The sequence below is a fragment of the Lemur catta genome, chromosome 1, assembly GCF_020740605.2.
Source record: "Lemur catta isolate mLemCat1 chromosome 1, mLemCat1.pri, whole genome shotgun sequence".
NCBI lineage: Eukaryota > Metazoa > Chordata > Mammalia > Primates > Lemuridae > Lemur > Lemur catta.
This window is the reverse complement of record NC_059128.1, coordinates 53,925,724-53,947,247: the sequence shown is the minus strand read 5'-3', so window position 1 is coordinate 53,947,247 and position 21,524 is coordinate 53,925,724. Positions and strand designations below refer to the sequence as shown.

The window sequence follows — 21,524 nt, the reverse complement described above, 5'->3', positions numbered from 1 at the left end:
CAGAGATCAGAGAATAAATAGCCCTTCATTTCTCCCAAACCAGGGTTTCATTAGTGCATAGATATGTGTGGTTAGTAGAACAGGTGTAGCAATGTGGACGTATGACTAGACGATTTATCAATTATGCCAACCTGAGTAGGGTCAACTTTTCACAGAAATTCTCCAGTTTGTTTAAACAATTCTAAAACCTCCTCCTTTTGGCTTCCCTCTTTTGAGTTCCATCCACTGTTTCCTCCAAACCATTTCTACAGGTACTGCCTGCTTCCATGCGCAAATTGGTTTTGTCCATTCTCTTCTTTGCATCATCATATCATTATAGTAAAAGGTATGGTTGGTTGTCTCAGGTTAATTTTGCTCTGTGTAGTGCTGCTTTTGTAATATTTCCAATGGTAATTGTTTTTTGTTCTCAAATTTGCACAAATTCATATTATGTTTCTGTGACCAGTATTGAGGGAAGAATCAATGTTTACTTTTCATGATATATTTATGTTAAATGAATCTCCTTTTCATCATTCTTGCATTTTGTTATATTCATTCATTTACTTAATTTTTGTGCAAGCTTGTTTTTCCTCCATTATTTTTAAGTGGAATTGACTTATTATCCTACCCTTCTTCATATGCTAGTTTATTAACATGTGTGAAGTTTGGTGAAAAAAGTGTTATGGTTTAAGGAGAAAAACTGAAAAACTAAATGAAAAATGGAAAACACACATGAACACAAACAAAAATGTATGATATAATCCCATTTATGTAAAATTATATACATGTGGATAAATGATTTTAAAAAATAAAAATACTGCATCATAAGCATTTTCTTTTACTTCTCTGTTTACCATCATTGGGTTTTGATGATTCTTACTTCTCTGTTTACCATCATTGGATTTTGATGATCCTGCAAAATTTCTGTGGTAAAAGGTGGGAGGGGAGAAATATAATATCAAAAGGAAGCAATTAATATTAGGAGCTAAGTTTCCGTTTATCATTCAACAGATGTATAAATTGAAAAAGGCAGTAAATGAGTTATCTCGTGCTATCCACCTTCAGCCAGATGGAATTAAATTATATATAATCAGGTATGAGCATAGAAACTGAATTCTTCTTGGGGTAACTTAGCATCCCAAGATGCTGTGGGAATCCTGAGTTCTCCTGATCCTTGATCTAGCCTCCTTATCTTACTTTTAATCCCCCAACAATGGCCATCTCCCAACCAGCAACCTAGTTTGTTAAACTTTAAAATAATTTATTATATGAGAGAACCAGTTCTTTTCCTTGGCTCTACCCTGCATCAAAACACAACTGTTTAGTGTTTAAGTTCTTTGAGGCATTCCTAGGTTACTAGTTATGTAGTTATTACATATCTCATGAGAGTAAGGTAAGATATTTTGAACAGTTTTTGATTGTGTCCACAGAGGTACCAAACGTAAACCTCAGCTAATTCAGTGAACAAAAAGTGATACATTGAATTGTATTTCAAATGTAGTAGAGCTTGCTATAAAGGGACCCTTTGCAATTTATGAGTTATCACTATCAAAAATATAATATTATCTTTTAAGGATTTATAGACTTGGGAAAATGGAATGGAAAAATTCTTTCTGATAAGGGCTTGCTTTGTCCTTTAACTGTTGAACCACATTTTATTAATATCAATTTATGTGACTACCTCCCCCTTTTATGTCCCTTGAACTTTATCTTTTAATAATTTCATAGCAACAAAGTATGACATTTTAAATACAGATAATTGCAGAAAGAAATCTGAGTATTTTCCTTTCAGTATTATATTCCTAAATTGTTTTCTCGTCACATCTCTATGGTAATTGGTCTATTTAGATCATATAAAATATCTATAATTTTCAAATTTTTTATACATATATGTGTAAATATGAATGAGTGTATTATAATTATAACATTTTAAGTAGCTGGTTATAAGAAACTTTATTTTAGATAAATTATTTTTAACTGCTTAGAATCAAAAGCTATTTTTTTTTCCAGAGGGCAGTATCTTCTTAAGATGAAATGTTATGATCTTGCAAAGTTTACTATTTATCAAATAGCAGAAATGGACAAAGGTAAATATAATTAATGCAAAATTATAATTGTTTTAACTTAAGAAATACATCTTTAAATTTTTTATTCTGTTTTTAATAGCATGAAGAGTTCACTTGAAAGTCAAAGTTAGATTTGGAAACTTCAGTTTTGTATGTACATAATCAATTAGTAAAATGACCCATAATATTGAATTTTTTGAGTGAGATTACTATAGGAAATATCAGGCTTACAATATGTTTTTTGTTTGTAATGAGAATTTCTTATTGTTTGCTTGTAGTAAATAGATTTTTAGTATAATATTGATTTGTTAATTCATATTATAAAGAAAAAATCATTGAATTGTTTGCCTTAAAATAATTGTATTCTAAATCTTTGATACTTGGCAAGGATATTGATGAATGTTCCTTTCCTTCTAGGTCTTATTGAGTTGAGTCCTGTACAGCAAGCACTTATTTATTCATTTTGTGAAAACCATGACAAGGCCATTCAGGTCTTGGAGAGGCTCACTTGGCATAGACCTGAGATAACCATATTTGCTCTATTAGCAAAAGCTCATATGAAGGCCAAGAGAACCAAGGTGAAAAAGTGCTCTGCGTAACATTTACTCAATCTGAATGAACTTTAAATATTGTGCTTAGTATGACACTTTAAATATTTTTTACAAAACTAAATTATATTTGTTATCTATTTATTTATTTTTCTGTTAATTAACATTTGAGTTATTTCCTCTTTTTTTTTTTCCTCTTAAGAATAGAGTTGTCCTAAATATTCTTTTTCATGTCTTCTGTAAATATGTGGCATAGTTTTCCAGGATATATTTCAAGGAGTGGAATTGCTGGTATGTTGAAAGCTTGAATGTTTAACTTTCAAGAAAATGACACATTATTTCATATAGTGCTACATAATTTATTCTCCTACCTGTAGTGTATGGGTGTTCCTGTTGATCTGCATCCTCTACAATAATTGATATTGTTAGACTTTACTTTTACTAGTGTGACGGATAAAAACTGGTATCTCAGTGTGATCTTAATTCACATTTTGAACATCTTTGCATGTCTATCAGCCACTAGTATTTCCTGTTCTATCGATTTTCTATACACATTTTTTGTTTATTTTTCTATTTTTTATTGACTTTAGGCATTTAAAGTATGAATTCTGTATGCTAACCCTTGGTTATATGCTGCATATCTTCTCACAATTTGTAGATTGTTTTGTAATTGTCTTTATGGTGGCTTTTGGTTAACAGAGCTTCTTAATTTCAATGTAGTTGAATATACTCTTTTTAATTTTGTTGTCAGCGCCTTTTTTCTTTAAAAAGAAAAAACACCTTGTTTAAGAAGCCCTTAGCTACACCAAGGTCATTAAGATATTCTTCCATATTTTCTTCAAAAAGTTTAAGCTTTTCTTTTTCCATTTAAGACCTTCCTCTATTATAAGATGTTTTTTTTTCCAATGTGAGTGATAAAATTTCAATTTTCCCCATATGGATAGTCAAATGTTTCAGTATAATTTATTGAAATGTTATCCTTAGCCCAAAGATCTGCAGTGCTGCATCTATCATACCACAAGGTTTCACACATATGTAGATCAAGTATAATTTTAGGCTCTCTTTTCTGTTCCTTTGGTCAATTTTTCTATTCCTGGACTGACAGTATCATGTCTTAATTACTATAACCTCATTGAAATTCTTGACATCTGGTAGAGCAAGTCCCCACACAATATTATTCTCTAGGAAATTGCTGGTTATTTTTGAGCTTTTACTCTGTCATACAAATTTTAAACTCAGCTTTCCAAGATTTTGGAATTTTGACTGAAAAAATATTGAAACTTTAGATTATTTTACAGAGAATTGACACCCTTATTTTAGGGAAAATCAACACCTTTATGATACTGAATTCTTTAGTTTATGACCATGATGATAAATCTCCTCATTTATTTCACTTTTTCTTTTAAACAGATTTTACATATCTCTTGTTAGAAATATTCCTACGTATCCTCATAATTTTTGCTGCTATTGTAAATGGTATCTTTGTTAAAAAATTCTGATAGTTTATCGAAATGAAATTGATTTTTGAATATTTGTCTACTAGCCAGCTACCTTGATGGACTATTGTTATTTCTACACTTGATCTTAGCCAGAAGGCCAGGAAGCAATGAAGTCTTATTATTTCTGAAAATGTTTAGATATGTTCTTTTGGGCTCATAAATAGATATTTATATCTTCTTTAAATAATGATAATTTTCTTTCTTTCTTTTTCTTTATGTCTTCCATTTCTTTTTCTTGTCTAACTGTGCTGGCTAGAAACTCCAAAACAATGCCAACTAGAAGTGGTGATAGAGATGTCCTTTATCTTTTTCCAAATTTTAAAGGCAATTTATCCCACTAAGAATGAAGTTTCTGGTTGATTTTTGTAGGTAACTTAAAGTTAAGAATTTTATTTCTATTCCGGTTTTGAATTTTATCAAATTATCTTTCATCAGGTATTAAAATGACTATGTTTTTATCTTTTAGTATGTACATATAGCCAATTATATGTCATAAATTACTTAATATTAGACCAACTATGTATTCCTGGGTTAAACCAACTTGATCAGAATATATAATCTCTTTTTTATACGTTGCTGAATTTGCTTTACTGGTGAAGATCTTTGTGCCTATATTTATGAGTGGTATCGACCTTGTTGGATTTGAGTATCAAGGTTATATTGGTCTCATAGGATGATTTGGGGGAATAGTCCTTCTTTCCTATTCATGAATGAGGTTATCTAAAGATTGCCATGATCATCTTTTCTTTCATAGGTTTGTAGAAGCCACCTGTAAAACCATCTGTAATGTTTTCTTTAATAGGTACAGAAATATTCAGCCCTTTATTTCTTCTTTAGTTTTGCTAACATAGTTTTCTGGGACTAGGTCCATTTCATCTAAGTATTCAAATTTATTTGCATAAAATTATTCAAAATATCATTTATTATCATTTCAGTTTCCACTGTATCTGCAGTTACATATGACTCTTTTAAAATTTACTTGTGCCTTTTTTATTCTTGATTAATCTTGTCAGAAATCTCTCCTCAAAGAATCAAATTTTGGCTTTCTGATCTTTCTTTATCTTTATTTTCTGTTTGATTGAAATCACTCTTACCTTTATAGTTTCTTCCTGTTTTTATTGAAAGGGATTTTTTTGTTATTTGTATTAAAATTTCAGTTGGATACTCATTTCATTAATTTTCAAACTTTATTCTTTTACACCATAAGCAATTAGGGCTATATATTTTCAAGTATCATATTTACTGAATTTCATAGTAAGTATTTTTAAATTTATAGTAGTATTTTTTTGTGATATATGAATTTTTTTAAACTTTTAAAAAAATGTCAAGTTCCAGATACATTGTGAAAAGAATAATCTGCTTGATACTGATTCTTTGAAATGTGTTCAGACTTACCTATGGCCTATTTTATAAATCACTCATATTCACTTGAAAAAATATGTATTTTCTCATTGTTTGGTATGTTTTGCATATTTGTTCCTTAGGTCTGATTTTTTATGTGGTATGCAAAATGCACATTTTTGCCTAATCTATCAATAACTGCAGTATGTTAGAATCCCCCAGTATGATGTTAGATGTCAGTTTCTCTCTGTAGTTCTTTCAAGTTTTGGTTTATCAATTATAGACACACATCTTTAGAATTGTTATGCCTTCTTGAAGAATTGAAGATTTTATCATTACATAGTGACCCTTTGTATCGTTAATAATACTTTTTGTCTTAATGTTTGCTTTGTTTGATATTGTATCTACTTTATTTTGATTAGTATTTCTTAGTTATGTCTTTTCTATCCTTTTACTTTTAACCTTTCCATGTCCTAGATTTTAGATTTATCTCCTGTAACAAGATTTTAATAAATCCATTCTGATAATATCTTTGTTTTACTTGGAAGATTTGGAATCTGTGATTTTTCTTCTGTCTGGATTTATTTATTTATTTATTTATTTATTTTTGTCGTCTTAGTTCTCTCTCTCCCTTCCTTCCTCTTTTCCTCTTAAATTGTGGTGTTTAATACTTGTCCTTCTTTTTCATTATTTCTTTTAAAATCTCTTTATCACTGTTTACTTTTTGTATTGAGGTTTTTTATTTAAAAATTTGTCTTTATTCAATTTTCCCCTCTATTCTTTTTGTTTCATTTCTACTTTAGTTTTTACTATTTAAATATTGCCATGCATTTATAGCAAAGTCTGAAGTTAAATAATATTGTATTCCTGAGTACAGGGATTACTGTCCTGGGTAATAAAAAGAACTTAGACCCCTCTAACTCTTATCACTGCCTTCCCAACGCAAACTTTCTTTTGTTTTGTATTTTAGTTGTACACTTTTTAAATTCTATAAATTACAATACAAAATAAAATTACTACCATTATTTTAGATAAACAATGTTTATGCTTACATACATGTTTCCATTTTATCTTACTCATTTCTTATTACATGTCAGACTGTCCTGAGTTAATTTTTTTTCTGAAATAAAAGTGAATGTCAATGGTAAAGCTTTTCATTTTTGTTTATTTTATGACAAAATTTTAAATTGGCAGTGATTGTTTTTCCTCAGTATTTTCAAGGTAATAGTACTCTATCTTTTGGCTTCTATTGATGACAGAAGTGGTATGGGTGAAGTGGGATTCTCTAAGATGGTTTTTGTTGCTGTTATTGTTGTAGTAAAATATTATCTGGTGAATGTAATATTTTTTCTTTTGGGAGATTTGGGTTGACATTTAGGGGACACGAAAAAGTCTAGTTAATGCTAGGTAGATCTCCTATCCTTATTTAGGACCTATAGGCTCTTTTTGAAATTTTTGATGAGTCCTCAATAATGCAAGTATAAAGGACTAATGGTAATAGTAATAAGTAACTGCCATCAATTAAGCACCTAACGTTCATCAGACAGGCTGAGGGCTCGGTGCTAACGTGGTCTCATTTAATTTTCATGACATTCTATGATGAGAAAATTGTCATCTCGTCCATCTTCTCAGGAATCTAAATGCTTGGTTGAGCGTATGGGCTCTGGAGCCAGACTGCCTGGATTCATGTCTCAGCTTTGCAATGTACCATCAGTGAGCCACTGAGCGAGTCGGCCGTCTTCCCTAATTCTCACTTTCCCATCTTAAAATGGAGATATTAGAGGAGCATTTCATGACGTTTTTGTGAAGATTAGATGAACAAAATTAAGTAACTATTTAATGCTTTAATATCTGGGACATGGTAAACATTTGATAAATATTAGCTATTACTATTTTTTCTTCATTAAGTATTTTTAGCTTCTTTATAGGTTTCTTTCCCTAAACATTTAATCATGAGTAACTATTCTTAATTTTTTGAAGAAAACCTCCTTTATTTTTGCCTCCTTGACATCTCCAATTATTGACTTTTTCCTCTTTTCTCTCACATTCGTTATCTTAATTTCCACACTGTCTGCTCATTCTTATCCTCACTACAATCTGGCTTCTACACTCTTATGATGGACACATCATAAGGTGGCTCCCAATAAACTGTACCCTTGTATGACTTTGAGTGTGGGTGGAATCTGTGACTTTCTCAGTAACAGAATATGGCAAGGTGATGGGATGTCACTCCCATGATTATGTTAGGTTTGTGAGACTCTCTCATGGCAGATTGGAGAGAGAAATTCTCCTGTCGGCCTTGAGGAAACAGCAAGCCATACTGTGAGGTGCCTGGGGAGAGGGTCTCATGGCAGGGAACTGCTGTGGCCTCGAGGAACTTAGGGCAGCCTCCAGCCAACAGCCAGTAAGAAGCCTGGCCCCTCAGTCAGACAGCCATAAAGAAATGAATCCTGCCAACAACCAGAATGAGCTTGGAAGAAGATACTTCTATAACCGAGCCTCCAGATGAGAATGCAGCCTGGTTGACACCTTGATTGCAGCCTGGGAGACCCTAAGCAGAACACTCAGCTAAGCTATGCCCAGACTCCTGACCCATGGAAACTGTGACACAGTAACTGTGTACTGCTTTAAGGCATTAAGTTTTTGGTCATTTCTTTTTCTTTCTTTCTTTCTTTCTTTTTTTTTTTGGTAGCAATAAGAAACTAACACAGAATTTAGTACCTGGAAGTGGATAAGTGGATGCTGTTATAGAAAATACCTAAAAATGTGGAAACAGCTTTGGAACCAGGCAGCAGGCAGAGGCTGGAGGAATTCTGAGGAGCATGGTAGAGAAAGCTCAAGTCATCTGAGACAGACTGTTAGTAGATATCTTGTCTTTGAAGATGCTGCTAATGAGTGAGGACTCAGAAGCAAGTGAGCAACATATTATTGGAAACCGGTGGAAGGAGGTTCCTTTTACGTAGTGGTAGAAAGCTTAGCAAAATGGCCTCCTGTAGTTATATGGAAAGCAGAACTAGTAAGTCAGAAACTAGATATACAACTGAGTTAATTTCCAAGCAAAGTGTTGACAGTGCTTCTGGGTCTCATCTTGCTTCTTGTGAGAGGAGAGAGAGAAATTAAGAACCGTTGAACAGAATAAACCAAGACTTGATGCTGTTGAAAATTCTCAACTTCTCCAGATGGCAAAATGTGATAAAATCAAATATTCACTTTCAGGAAAGCATGATCTAGAGAAAAGGCCCAGGTGTGGCTGGACAGCCCTTAGCCAAGATCTCAGAAAGATCATAAGATCGGAGTATTCGGTCATGCTAGGTCTCTTTCAAGACATTAAGGATGTGCCTTACAAATCTTATTAAACAAACCAGAGGACGTCTAGAAGCTTAAGAACAATTTCCCTCAGACATCTCAGCATGAGGCCAAAGTAGGCAAGGAGTTTTCTTGAAAAAATTAGTGGATGTGGCTTTTGTCTATTGGAGTGAATCCCTGTGAAATCCATGGAAGGTCTCCAAAGTTATTGAAAGAATTAGTTCTTCATAAACACTGCCAGTTTGGACTAAAAGAGACAGAGAGAGTACAAAATGAAAGAAGGCTGTCAGACCTCAAAATTATACTTGAAAGAAGCAGATTAATAAAACAACTCAGCTGAAACATATGTAACCTCTTTAAAAAAGGAAGGATAACCCAGAAGGCAAGACCACGAACACATAGGACAGGACTAAAAGCCATAGAAAATTATCCTTGTTCTTTGAAAACTAATCAAGAGACTCTGGATATTTTTCCAAATGTATTTTAGAATTGCCATGGACCAGTAAGTCCTTTTTTTATCTTCCATTTCCCCCATTTTTGAACCAGAATGTGTGCCAATATTATCCTATGCCTGTCTCACCATTGCATGTTGGGTGTTTTGGAGACAGAAAACTTGTCCCTTTAATTTCGTAGGTCCACAGATGGAGAGGAATTGTGCCCCAGGAGTGGTACTTAGTGGATTATACTGAAATGCCTCATCTAAACTTGAACCTCCTTTAAATGATGATATTGTAGACTTTGAGCTGATGCAACAATGAGATGAGACTTTTGGGGACCTTGGAATGAAGGAATGTATTTTGTATGTGGCAGCGGTGTTGAATCATTAGGGGCCAGATAGTGGACTCTGGTGGACACACCCTAAAATTACTGTCAATGAATCATGCCCTGTATGATCTCCTCCCTTTCCTTGATTGTGGGCAGGACATGTGACTTGCTTCTAACCAATAGAATATGGCAAAGTTGTGGGATGCCACTCCTTTGATTATGTTGCAGTATATAAGACTCCTTAGCAGACTGGAGAGATTCTCCTGCTGGCCTTGTTGGGGCTGCCTATGGAGAGGATGGCGTGCTAGGGGGGAATTCTAGGAGGGAACTGTGTGTAGCTTCTAGCATCTGAGGGCAACCGAGAGCCAGCAAAAAGCCAGGGCTCTCAGTTCTGGAGTCTCAAGGAAATGAATTCTGCCAACAACAAGCATGAGCTTGGAAGTTGATTCTCCTCAGTAGAGTTTCCAGAGGAGAAAATACTCAACTGACAGCTTGATTGCAGCCTTATGGGACCCAGAGCAGAGGACCCAGCTAAGCCAGGCCCAATCTCCTGACCTGTGGAAACTGTAAGATAATAAATGCATGTGACTTTAATCTGCCAAATTGTGATAATTTGATTTGCAACAGTAGAAAATGAATGCATCCCTGGTTTGGAATGAAGCGCTCTTGCTATTTTTGTTAATGACTTTCTTATTGCCGATTCAGTCATTATTTCTTAGTATGGATCATTGTCTACTTTGTGTCCACATTTGAAATTTTGGTATCTTCAGGCTTTGAGGAATGCTCTTTTATGCTTGTTTTAACCTCCCCAACCCCTGTGCCCTTCACTCTGGCTGGACACCTGATGTCACCTTTAGCTGCCCTCTTCCACCCAATCAATAATGACGTTCTCTTGGTTCTACTTTCCAAATATCTTTCAAATCTACTTCCTTTCTCTATTTCTGTGGTCATTATCCTAGTTCAGAACATATAATTTGTAAAAATTTTTCTTGAATTATAGCAGCACTGTTGCTTCTTCTAAGCTTTTGTTCACACAGCAGCCGCAGTACTGTTTTCAGAGCAGGAATGTGCCTTATCTGCAAGCCCCTCCACATCTCCCTGGGGAGACTTCCTAGAGTAGTGAGGGAGAAAGACAGGGGGGAAGCAGGAGGAAGCAAAGATATGTTCATTTTAATTTAAATGGGATGGAAGGCTTGAGTAGACTCAAGTTTTTATGGACTCAAGGAGACAGTGAAGGGGGAGAGATACAAACAGGGAAGAAAATAACAGACTGTGCTCAGGTGGGGCAGAAGGAGATGGGGTCAAAGACTCAGCTAACTTAAGGAGTCTGCAAAGGAGTAGAAAGAAAGAGGAGAAAAAGGTGAGAATGGATGAAGCCATAGAGACATTGAGAAGTAGAAAGGAGGGAAAATGAGAAGATAATCCACTTTTTCTATGGCAAGGTCATGTGCTGAGTGAGAACAGAAGGATGGTTGTTGAGGTGAGTTGTAAATGTGTGGAGTAAATATTGAAAGAGAGCCATAAAGGACATTTAGCAAGTCCAAGTTAAATCTCATCGTTTCTTTTGCAATTAAATGCAATTAAGAAAATGAGACAACTTGTAACAAGCTTTTTTATTTCTATGTAAACATATATAATGATTAGTTAATTATTAAGTGGCATTTCTATCTGAAAAATTGAATTTTTTTCATTAATGAGCCTCAACTATTTTGACTAAATCTAAATGGATGATTTTTGATGGTAATTTATTTTTTGGTGCCAATGGAACTCCATTAGGAGCAGAACAGGACAAAATAAAGACGGCTTACAATTGCATTGGTATTATCAGTGGGGAACTTTTATTACCTAGTAGCTTCCCAATATTCCATTCAAGAAAATTCTTAGGAGCTTGGCAATAAATTCATTCACAAATTTAAGTCTGACTTAAGACTACAAGAAAATAGCCTCCAAAAATCCATGTGTGTAAGCCTACTTATGACTGGCTTGTAGGGTAGGCACCTGGTGGGACATGGGGCGATCACACTCCCAAGCTGGGTCCTTTTCTGTGTGTGTACTAACAAGATCTGTGGCTTTAGCAGGCCTGTGTGTCCCTGGGTGAAATGAGAGTGGAAGTGTGTGCTCTGTGTTCCTTTTAACATTTAAGGCTGCGATGTGAAATAAATATTAGAAAGAAACATTCTCCCCCAACTCCTTTTTCTTTATAGGAAGCTGTGAGAATATTTAAGAAGATGTTGGATAGTTTTTCTCATTCTGATAAAGGACCAAATGCCACAGCTCTTTCAGCAGACTGTCTGTATAACTTGGGTCTTTGTTACATGGAAGAAGGCAACTTACAAATGGTATTTTGTGTATTTAGGAGCATAATTTGTGATTTTTAAAAACTGATTGCTTGTATTCAGTTCTATTTCTGAAGGCTACCTATACAGTGACTAGTCCAAAGCTTCTTATAAAGCTTATTACAATCAGTTGGTACCCTGCAATACTTATGACATTATTTTATTTAATCAATTCATTTTATTTGATGCTTGCTTATCAACAATATTCTAAAGATTAATATGTGTTTCCCACCAAAATAATACATCTAACTGAAGGAAATTATTATAGCAAAATAATTTCATCATATTAATATAAATTTACTTATTCAATTGCAAGTGTAATGTCTCATGAATGGAAAATAATTAGGACACTCTGGCTTCTCTTACTGATAATTGAACAATTCAAATCACATTGAAACTGGTTGTTAAGATGGCCCAATTCACTGAAAAATAGTTGATTCAATTATTATACGTTTGTCTAGTGTTTGGCTATTTTACACAATTTCTCACTTCAACATTGTCACTGATGTGATAAATATGTACAATACTTGGTATTATCCAATGGCTTATATTGGATATTTCACAACTCCATCTCTACACACACACACACACACACACTCATACACACATACCATACACACATATGCAGCACACACATACATTATTCTAATTTTCATATTCATAGGGTGAAAAATATCTTAAACATATATTTCCATAGCATACAAAAACAGCTGCACTTGATTAGTTGTTCCATTAAGAAATGCCAATAAATATAAGATGAATTACAAATCTTTTACAAGTTTTTAGTCTTTTTGAACAACCAGAGCAAACTCAGCTTTGCTTTACACTGTTGGGAAAAATTTTAGAGCTATTGTTTTGAAATTTCATAACTATGTATCTGCTATAGTTCTTGGATCTTCATGGAAAATAAATGTGCTGGTTGTGATTTCTTACAAAATCTGAAAAATAATGATTAAAATTATATCCCCCAAATATTATAATCTAACAGATGGGTTATGTAGACATTAGTCTGGGAATAAGGCCTTTAATTATAATAATAAACCTTTATGTATTATTTATTATTTTTTATTATTTAGTATTATTTGTTCCTAAATATTACTTTTGTTTGATCTACAATGTTCATTGGGAGAAATGTATTTAAAATTACCAAAAAAATAGAGTGAAACTTTTCAGCACTTGTTATATTTGTTAACATTATAAAATAACATAGTCTATCACTAAATGGTTTGGGTATCTTGACAATATGCTTCTCTAGGCTTTTGATTCTTTTACAAAAGCTGTCAAAGCAAATCCTGATTTTGCAGAAGGCTTTTACCAACAAGGGCTTTGTAAAGCAAAACTCCACAAGGATAACTCAATCTTGGATTTCAATCGTGCAATTACCCTTGATCCAAAACATTACCAGGTATTTAAATAAATGATTTTAGTAATTTGGAGAATGTGTTAATTTTGGTAAAACTATTAAATCCTTTATATGCTATCGTTATTAATTAGCAACAGTTACTTATACCTACTTTTCAACTAACTATATTTTGATAATCCAGATATCTGTACTTCCCCTTGAACAAATAGTATTATTTCCATCAGTGATATTATGCATATAAAAGTATTTGTGAATTGTGATTTATGTAAATATTGTTAGTATGTTAATATAGCTATAAATAATGTTAATTTTATATATTAATTTTATTTCATGTTTTGCTATTACATTGATTTCTGCCTTTAGACTAAAGAGACAGCACAAAATTCAATAGGTAAAGCTGTATTGGATCCTGATTTTAAAAGTCTATGAAATTTCAATATGGACTAAATATTAGATAATTTTAGTTTAGATTAAATAATTTTATTGTTAATTTTCTTAGATATATAATGGTTATGATTATGTAGGAGAATATCTTTTTTTATAGGCGATGCATACTGGAGGACATGGGGTGAAGTATTATGATGTCTACAAGTTATTTTCAAATAGTTCAGAAAAAAATAGATAATCATGGCAAAATGTTGATAGTTATTGAATCCAGGAATTCATTCAATCCAGGTGTTCACTGCACTATTATTTCAATTATTCTGTATGTTTGAAATTTTTTCTAAAAATTTTCACTCTCTTTTAGATTGAAGAAAAAGACTGTATTTTAATATCATTTTTCAGTGGCATAGATTTGTTCAAAGTACCATGTATTTTGGTAGAATTGATGCTTTTACTAAAGCATTCTTTTATGCTTTCCTTCTTTCTTTCTCTGAATAGGCATATTTAAGCCGAGTAGCCTTCTATGGTTCAAAAGGCAGATACTCCAAAGCAATCTTGAATTGTAATGAGGCTATCAAAATTTATCCTGGGAGTGTGCGCGCCTATGTGTACAGAGGAGCTCTGAAATACTGCAACAGGGTAGGGCCACTTCCTGCCTGGTTTACTGAAATTTTAGAGTGGGTAATTCTCTGATGCCAAGTGAGGACTCACTTGCTTTCTTTTCTATGGTGGGGGAATCCCTGTGGTGTGAGGGGCAGAAGTATTTTAGAGCTCTTTGCACTTTCCTGGTGCATCAAAAGGAATTCAACTCATAATTTCTCATAAAATAATGATATTTATTTTTGGCATTTGTTTTAAATAACACTTATTGTTATTAAGACAGTAGAATATATTCATTGAAGACAATTTGGAAAATATAGAAGGGAATAAAGGATTATTGCCCCACCATCAATGATAATTGCTGAGTACATTTTGGTGTATTTGCATTTAGTCTTTTATTTTCCTTATAATATATAATATATATTTTCTAAAGTTGAGATTATACTACATGTATAACTTGTGCTGTGCTTTTTACAATTAATCTTTGAAGATATAATTTTTCTGACTACATAATATTCCACCATAATTTGTTTTTAATCACTTTCTTTTTGAACATTTGGGTCGTTTTAATTTTTTTTTTTTTTTACTATTTCACTATTTATTTATTTTATTTTATTTTATTTTTTTTGAGACAGAGTCTCACTCTGTTGCCCGGGCTAGAGTGAGTGCCGTGGCATCAGCCTAGCTCACAGCAACCTCAAACTCCTGGACTCAAGCAATCCTCCTGCCTCAGCCTCCTGAGTAGCTGGGACTACAGGCATGCGCCACCATGCCCGGCTCATTTTTTCTATATATATTTTTAGCTGTCCATATAATTTCTTTCTATTTTTAGTAGAGACGGGGTCTCTCTCTTGCTCAGGCTGGTCTCGAACTCCTGAGCTCAAACAATCCACCCGCCTCGGCCTCCCAGAGTGCTAGGATTACAGGCGTGAGCCACCGCGCCCGGCCATGATTGGTTCTTAAACAGAAATTATTGGGTTAAAAAGTGTGAGCAACCCTGTTGATATCTTAGACTGCATGGAAGAGTTTGTTTCTTCATACTTGTCTTTTCTGACCTTTCTTTGTAGCTATTTCATGTGAAATATTTTGCAAATAATACCTTAAAGCAAAGGTAAGACCTTGCATTATGTGTTAATTCCATGAAAATTACTATCTATAAAAATGGATGATATAAGGTATCAGAGAAGAATCAAAGAGGAAGCAAAAGAGAACGTGGGTAGAAAACATGACGATTATGTGATATGACAGTCTGAGTGACAGAAGCAAACAAGCTTTGGTGGATGTTTGCTGGATGAATATGGGCTTTTTTTATGAGTATGATTTTCTCATTGCCATATAGCAAAATGTGGAATAAAACAATTGTCTAAGTTAAAGTTGTTGATATATTTAATTTTATTTGCAAGTAAGAGAAACTATAACAATAATTCCTACCAGAAGGTCTTCTTAATTAACTCTGTGAAAGATTAGCTTAAATGTCTTAATTTCACAGATGAAATGCAGAATGGTTAAATGAGTGTTTCAAAAACTCTAATAGAATCAAGGATTTATTTTGCAGTGAAATTTCGTTCATTATGATTCACCCTTCTCACCCAATTATTTTTTTCTTTGTAGACTTATAAGCTAGCAATTACAGATTTAACTACAGCTATCAACATGGACAAAAAATGTTATGTAGCATTTTATAACAGAGCATTATGTTACACCAAGATAAAAGAAGTTCAAATGGTAAGATCACTGTTTTAGTAAACAACACATTTGAAGCATTTAATAAATAACATGCATTCAATAGCTTGTTGAATTCAACAAGCAATCAATAAGCAACATTTAATAAACAACACAGTAAAGCATTTGTACACATGGTTAAAGCATTTGTAAAGTATTACTTCTGCTATAATTTTGGAAAGTAATTTGTATGGAAATAACACATACACAAAACTTGAGAAACCAAAGAACCATCTAGGAAAATATTTAATTTCTTTGTTAGTGCTCATCAAAGTTTCTTATACAATTTCTGTAATAAGTCAAATGAAAATTTAATTTTATAATGTTTATATAAGCACTTAAATGCATGTATAAATTAAAATACATTGCATAATTATCATTTGAGTAAATGTTTCTACTGATACACTGTGGGCAGAATTTTTATTTTTTTTGTGACAAGGTCTCGCTCTGTTGCCCAGGCTGGAGTTCAGTGACATCATCATAGCTCCCTGCAACCTCAAACTCCTGGGCACAAGTGATTCTCTTGCCTCAGCTTCCCAGGTAGCTGTGACTATAGGCACATGCCACCGTGTCTGGCTAATTTTTCAGTTTTTTTTGCCACACAGGGGTCTCCCCATATTGCTCAGGTTGGTCTCAAATTCCTGGTCTCAAGTGATCCTCCTGCCTCAGCCTCCAAAGTGCTAGGATTACAGTCGTGAGTCACTGTGCCTGGCCACGTGCGGAATTTTAAAGCAGTGATCACTATCAATATTGTTGCTTCACAATTTCAAAATTAGCTAGAATAGTTCATGTAGAGTTTTTAAAAAGATTTTTTAATTATTATGGGGACATAATAGTTGTATATCTTGATAAAGGTACATATGATGATTTGATATAGGCATACAATGTGAATTAATCAAATCAGGGTAATTGGGGTATCCATCACCTCAGGCATTTATCATTTCTTTCTGTTAGGAACATTCCACTTCCACTCTTGTAGGTATTTTAAAGTATAACGTAACTTATTGTTGATTATAATCACTTTGTTGTGCTATCAAATATTGTTCATTCTAACTATCTAACTATATTTTTGCACCCATTAACCATCTCCATTTTATCTCCCCCTCCCTGCTACCCTTGCCACCCTCTGGTAACTGTCATTCTACTCTCTGTCTCCATGAGATCAATTGTTTTTGATATTTAGCTCCCACATATAAGTGAGAATATGAGATTTGTCTTTCTGTGCTTAGCTTATTTCACGTAATGTAATGTTCTCCAGTTCCATCCATGTCGTTGCAAATGGCAGGATTTCATTTTTTATGGCTATATAATACTCCGTTGTGTATGTGTACCACAATGTCTTTATCCTTTCATCTGTTAATGGACACTTAGGTCAATTCCAAATCTTGGCTTATTGTGAATAGTGCTGCAATAAACATGGGAGTGCAGAATTCTTTTCAGTATACTGAATTCTCTCCTTTGGATATGTATATTACCCAAAAATGGGACTGCTGGGTCATATGGTAGTTTTATTTTTAGTTGTTTGAGGAATTTCCATACTATTCTCCACAGTAGTTGCACTAATTTATATTCCTGTCAATAGTGTGTGAGGGTTCCCCTTTCTCCACATCCTTGCCAGCATTTGTTATTGTGTGTCTTTTTGATGAAAGCTATTTTAACTGGGGTGAGATGATATCTTATTGTAGTTTTTATTTGCATTTCTCTGATGAATAATGATGTTGAGCATTTATTCATATACGTGTTGGCCATTTATATGTCTTCTTTTAGATCCTTTGCCCATTTTTAAATCAGATTATTTGATTTTTCCCTATTAAGTTGTTAGAGCTCCATATATATTCTAGTTATTAATCCGTTGTCAGGTGCGTAGTTTGCAAATATTTTCTCCCATTCTTTGGGGTGTCTTTTCACTCTGTTGATTGTTTCCTTTGCTATGCAGAAGGTTTTTAGCTTGATGTGATCCCATTTGTCCAATTTTGCTTTGGTTGCCTGTGTTTTGGGGGTGTTACTCAAGAAGTCCTTGCCCAGACCAAGGTTCTGAAACATTTCCCCAATGTTTTCTGTTAGTAGTTTCAAAGTTTCAGGTCTTATATTTAAGTCTTTAATCCATTTTTATTTGATTTTTGTATATGGCAAGAGATAAGGGTCTGGTTTCATTTTTCTGTATATGGCTATCCAGTTTTCCCAGCACCATTTATTGAAGAGACTGTTCCTGCCCCACTGTTTGTTCTTGGCAACTTTATTGAAGATAAGTTCATTATAGCTGTGTGGATTTATTTCTAGGTTCTCTATTCTGTTCCATTGATCTATGTGTCTGTTTTTATGCCAGTGTTATGCTGTTTTGGTTACTACAGCTCTATAATATAATTTGAAATCATGTAATATGATTCCTCCAGTTTTGTTCTTTTGGTCCAAATGGCTTGGACTATTTTGGATCTCTTGTGGTTCCATATAAATTTTAGGATTACTTCTATTTCTATGAAGGATATCATTGATATTTTGATGGGGATTGCATTGAATCTGTAGATTGCTTTGGGTAGTATGGCATGTAGGTATTTTTTTGTTTGGTCCTCAGACCACACATGCAGCAGGGAATTTGGAGTGATGGTTTCCAGTTTCAGGGACCAGTGACCGGGATTTGCCCGAGTATTTTGATGGTCTGACTATGGCTGCAGCAAACCTTCTCAATTTATCTTGTTCCAGCATCTACCTGTGCAAACTCTTGTTTTCCTAATCTTACCCCCTCCTATCTCCCCTTGTCTGTGTGGTCCCTTTTCAGTGAGGACTCCTCACAGGGGAGGAGGTGGTCAGAGTCTCTCAGTTGTGTCCCATCCGCCTGCTTCTTTTTCTCTATTATCCATTTGTCTCCCTGTCTTTATTTCTGTCCTCTTCCATAATAAATGAAGCATTCCTTTAAAAGGCCACATAATGTTCCCACTATTCTGTGTGGACACACTGCCAATCTCTGTGAAACCTGGACAGTTAAACCTGTTTAAAACATTCAGAAATTTAGAAATCTACAAGCTTTGGAAGGGAAGAAGTTGAGAAACATTGTTTCTACTTAAGAGGATGTAAAATTCCTGGTAACCAGACTATCAGGTTTCTTCCAGAAATGTTGACAAATGAATAACTAATTTTTAACAAGGGAATTGTTAAGATTCTAGGAGCTAATTAAAGGATCATTTATCAGAGTGACCTGCACAGCAGGTGTCTTTGAGGACTTCCTCCCCACCCCCTTTCCTGCCAGAAGGTAACCCTGAATGGGGAAACAATGGGCTGGGTGGGAACAGAACTCCCATTTTTTGTTATCTCAGATATGTAAAAAAGCTAATGCCCTGGAAAATAAAGAAACTGCAAAACTATCTAAATAAAGTGAGACTGAATTAGAATAACAAAATATTGGTGATTTTAGAGCTGCCAGGACCCCACAGCATTTCATCTAATCTGTTTTACAGATAAGGAAATGGAAATAGGGAGAGGTTGTAAAACTCATCCAAGTCACAAAGGGAGTTAGAGACCTGTCTTGGTGTCCACAGGTTTATTTGCTTCTGGGTTAACAGTCTTTAGGAGGCTTTGTAAAACCATCTGACCTCCAGCATATGGACTGGGTGTCATTAAACACTACCACCTCCTCCTTTGTTTTCTAACTCCACCTGTTTCTCAGCATTCCTGCCATCCCTAGGCTGAGAAAAACCAGGTATCTTTCTCAGAAAATGCACTTAGGCATTCTCCCAAGATATGGTTTCAAAAAACCAAGCAAAGGTGAATTCCAGTTCTAGCACTCTATGTTAATGAAAATAGTTTCTAGTTATCACTTATTTAAATGGGTTTCTTGTGTGGCACTGGGTTAAATCCTTTACCAACATACAATCAAAATATTTTTAAGTGGCCCCTTACAATATGATGAGTTTTTAATTTCCCAGTTTTGCAGATAAGGAAACTGAGGCTTAGTGTTAAGTAACTTTCCCAAGACTGAGAAGCTAGTATTAATAATAATAGCAGAATCATGATATAAAACCAGAATAGGCCAAGGCCCTCACTCATCTTAATCAAAACATCTTTGCTCCTCTCTCACCCCTACTCTCACTGACCTTCAAGAAATCTTATTTCCTAGCTTTGGTTTCCTTAGGTGTCACGTATTCAGCTGTTTAGTGTATCTCTAAGACATCATAGAGGTTTTACATTCTGTGTAAAGGAAAGATTAGACAATTCTGGCTAACAGTCTAGGTTTTCTTTATTTTATTTTTTACATGTATTACTAATTATTTTTTATAGCCCTGGCAATGTTTACTTATAATTATGCCACAGTACACATACAGGATCTTTAATTGCACATTTTTTTTAGATACTTGAGTGCCCAAATCAGTAAACAGTAGAGGAGGGCAAATGAGCAAATACTATCTGTCATTTTCAGTTAGCAGGTGCTACAGGCATATAAGATTTGGCCCTTTTCTGATCAAGCCATATGGCTCTTTTGAACCAAATGTTCAGTAGGAAAATGAGTTAAATGATTCAGTTGCAACCCAAATTTAAGATGCTTCTAGTACCTGGTGCAAAGTAGAGACCAGTAAAATCTTGTTTATTCAATGAATGGAAATAAAGGTAAAAGTAATGGAGAAAGGTCTTCTAAGTGGATTGTTTCTTAGCTCAGACTACTCTCTTTAAAATAATAAATATATCTATCAAAATATTTAAAGTAGTTTTCCTACAAGTGCTTATTTGCTAGTTTTATTAAGATTCATTTTCATTAATTCATGATTTATTCATTTGATAAAAATTTCTCAAATGCCTATTTTGTGCAGGCATGATGCTTGTTACTGGGCTTAAATGGTGAACAAAATGGACAAGTTGTGTCCTCATAGAGCCTAGATCTCAGTGAGGAAAACAATAAACCACTAAAAAGAAATTAAATGGTAATCAAGTCAACAGTCATTTGATGAAACTACTGAGTAGGGGAAGAGTATTGAAACTCTCCCTTCCAACCCACACACAAATGAAAAAGCATTGGGTGACTCACAAATAACATGTGAAGTGCAAGCATAGTGTGCTTCACTTATTAAAAAGTAGCAGTATCCACAATTTTAGCTAAAGGGGCCTTTCAAATCTAACATCTGATTATTTTGGCCCTATATTATAAGAGAAAATAAAGAATTAACTATTGAATCCTAGTTTGGACATAAACACCTTTGTCCATGGCCTATGAAGTAAGGCTCTAAAAAGTTCCATTTGCAATACAAGTACTTATTTTATTTTTAGGCATTAATAGATTATGGAATTGTGCTGCTTCTTGATGCTGGAGAAACTATAACATTAAACACCTTCATCAATCGTGGACTCATCTACTCAGAACTGGAGCAGTATGGTTTTGCATTAGAGGTAAGCATTCCTGTTGATGTGTAAGAATGAACTCACTTGATTTTGTACATACACTCCAGAAAACTAGTGAACAAGTTCTTACTGCTATCAACTGGCAATATTAATGAGTGATAACTCAACTGTAGCAAGAATTATATTGAAATATACTTGGGATGACTGATAGAATCTTTGCAAAAAGTATGTATTTTTACTTTGTTTTAATTACAGATAAATAGCTAATATATAAAAAAATTTCTCATTTG

At 33.9% G+C, this 21,524-nt stretch overlaps 1 protein-coding gene across 2 annotated transcripts in view; it reads left to right on the top strand.

The window, feature by feature from the left end:
- The window catches only part of TTC6 (tetratricopeptide repeat domain 6), a 170,893-nt gene that overhangs the window by 130,134 nt on the left and 19,235 nt on the right, over positions 1–21,524 (top strand). The window contains exons 19-26 of one of the 2 annotated variants that reach the window (XM_045568276.1): positions 991–1,073; positions 1,990–2,066; positions 2,463–2,623; positions 11,709–11,843; positions 13,096–13,245; positions 14,086–14,226; positions 15,799–15,912; positions 21,163–21,282. In XM_045568276.1, coding sequence (XP_045424232.1) covers positions 991–1,073; positions 1,990–2,066; positions 2,463–2,623; positions 11,709–11,843; positions 13,096–13,245; positions 14,086–14,226; positions 15,799–15,912; positions 21,163–21,282 — 981 coding nt within the window. The remainder of the gene's footprint in view (positions 1–990; positions 1,074–1,989; positions 2,067–2,462; positions 2,624–11,708; positions 11,844–13,095; positions 13,246–14,085; positions 14,227–15,798; positions 15,913–21,162; positions 21,283–21,524) is intronic. The other variant, XM_045568269.1, reaches the window with a different exon arrangement.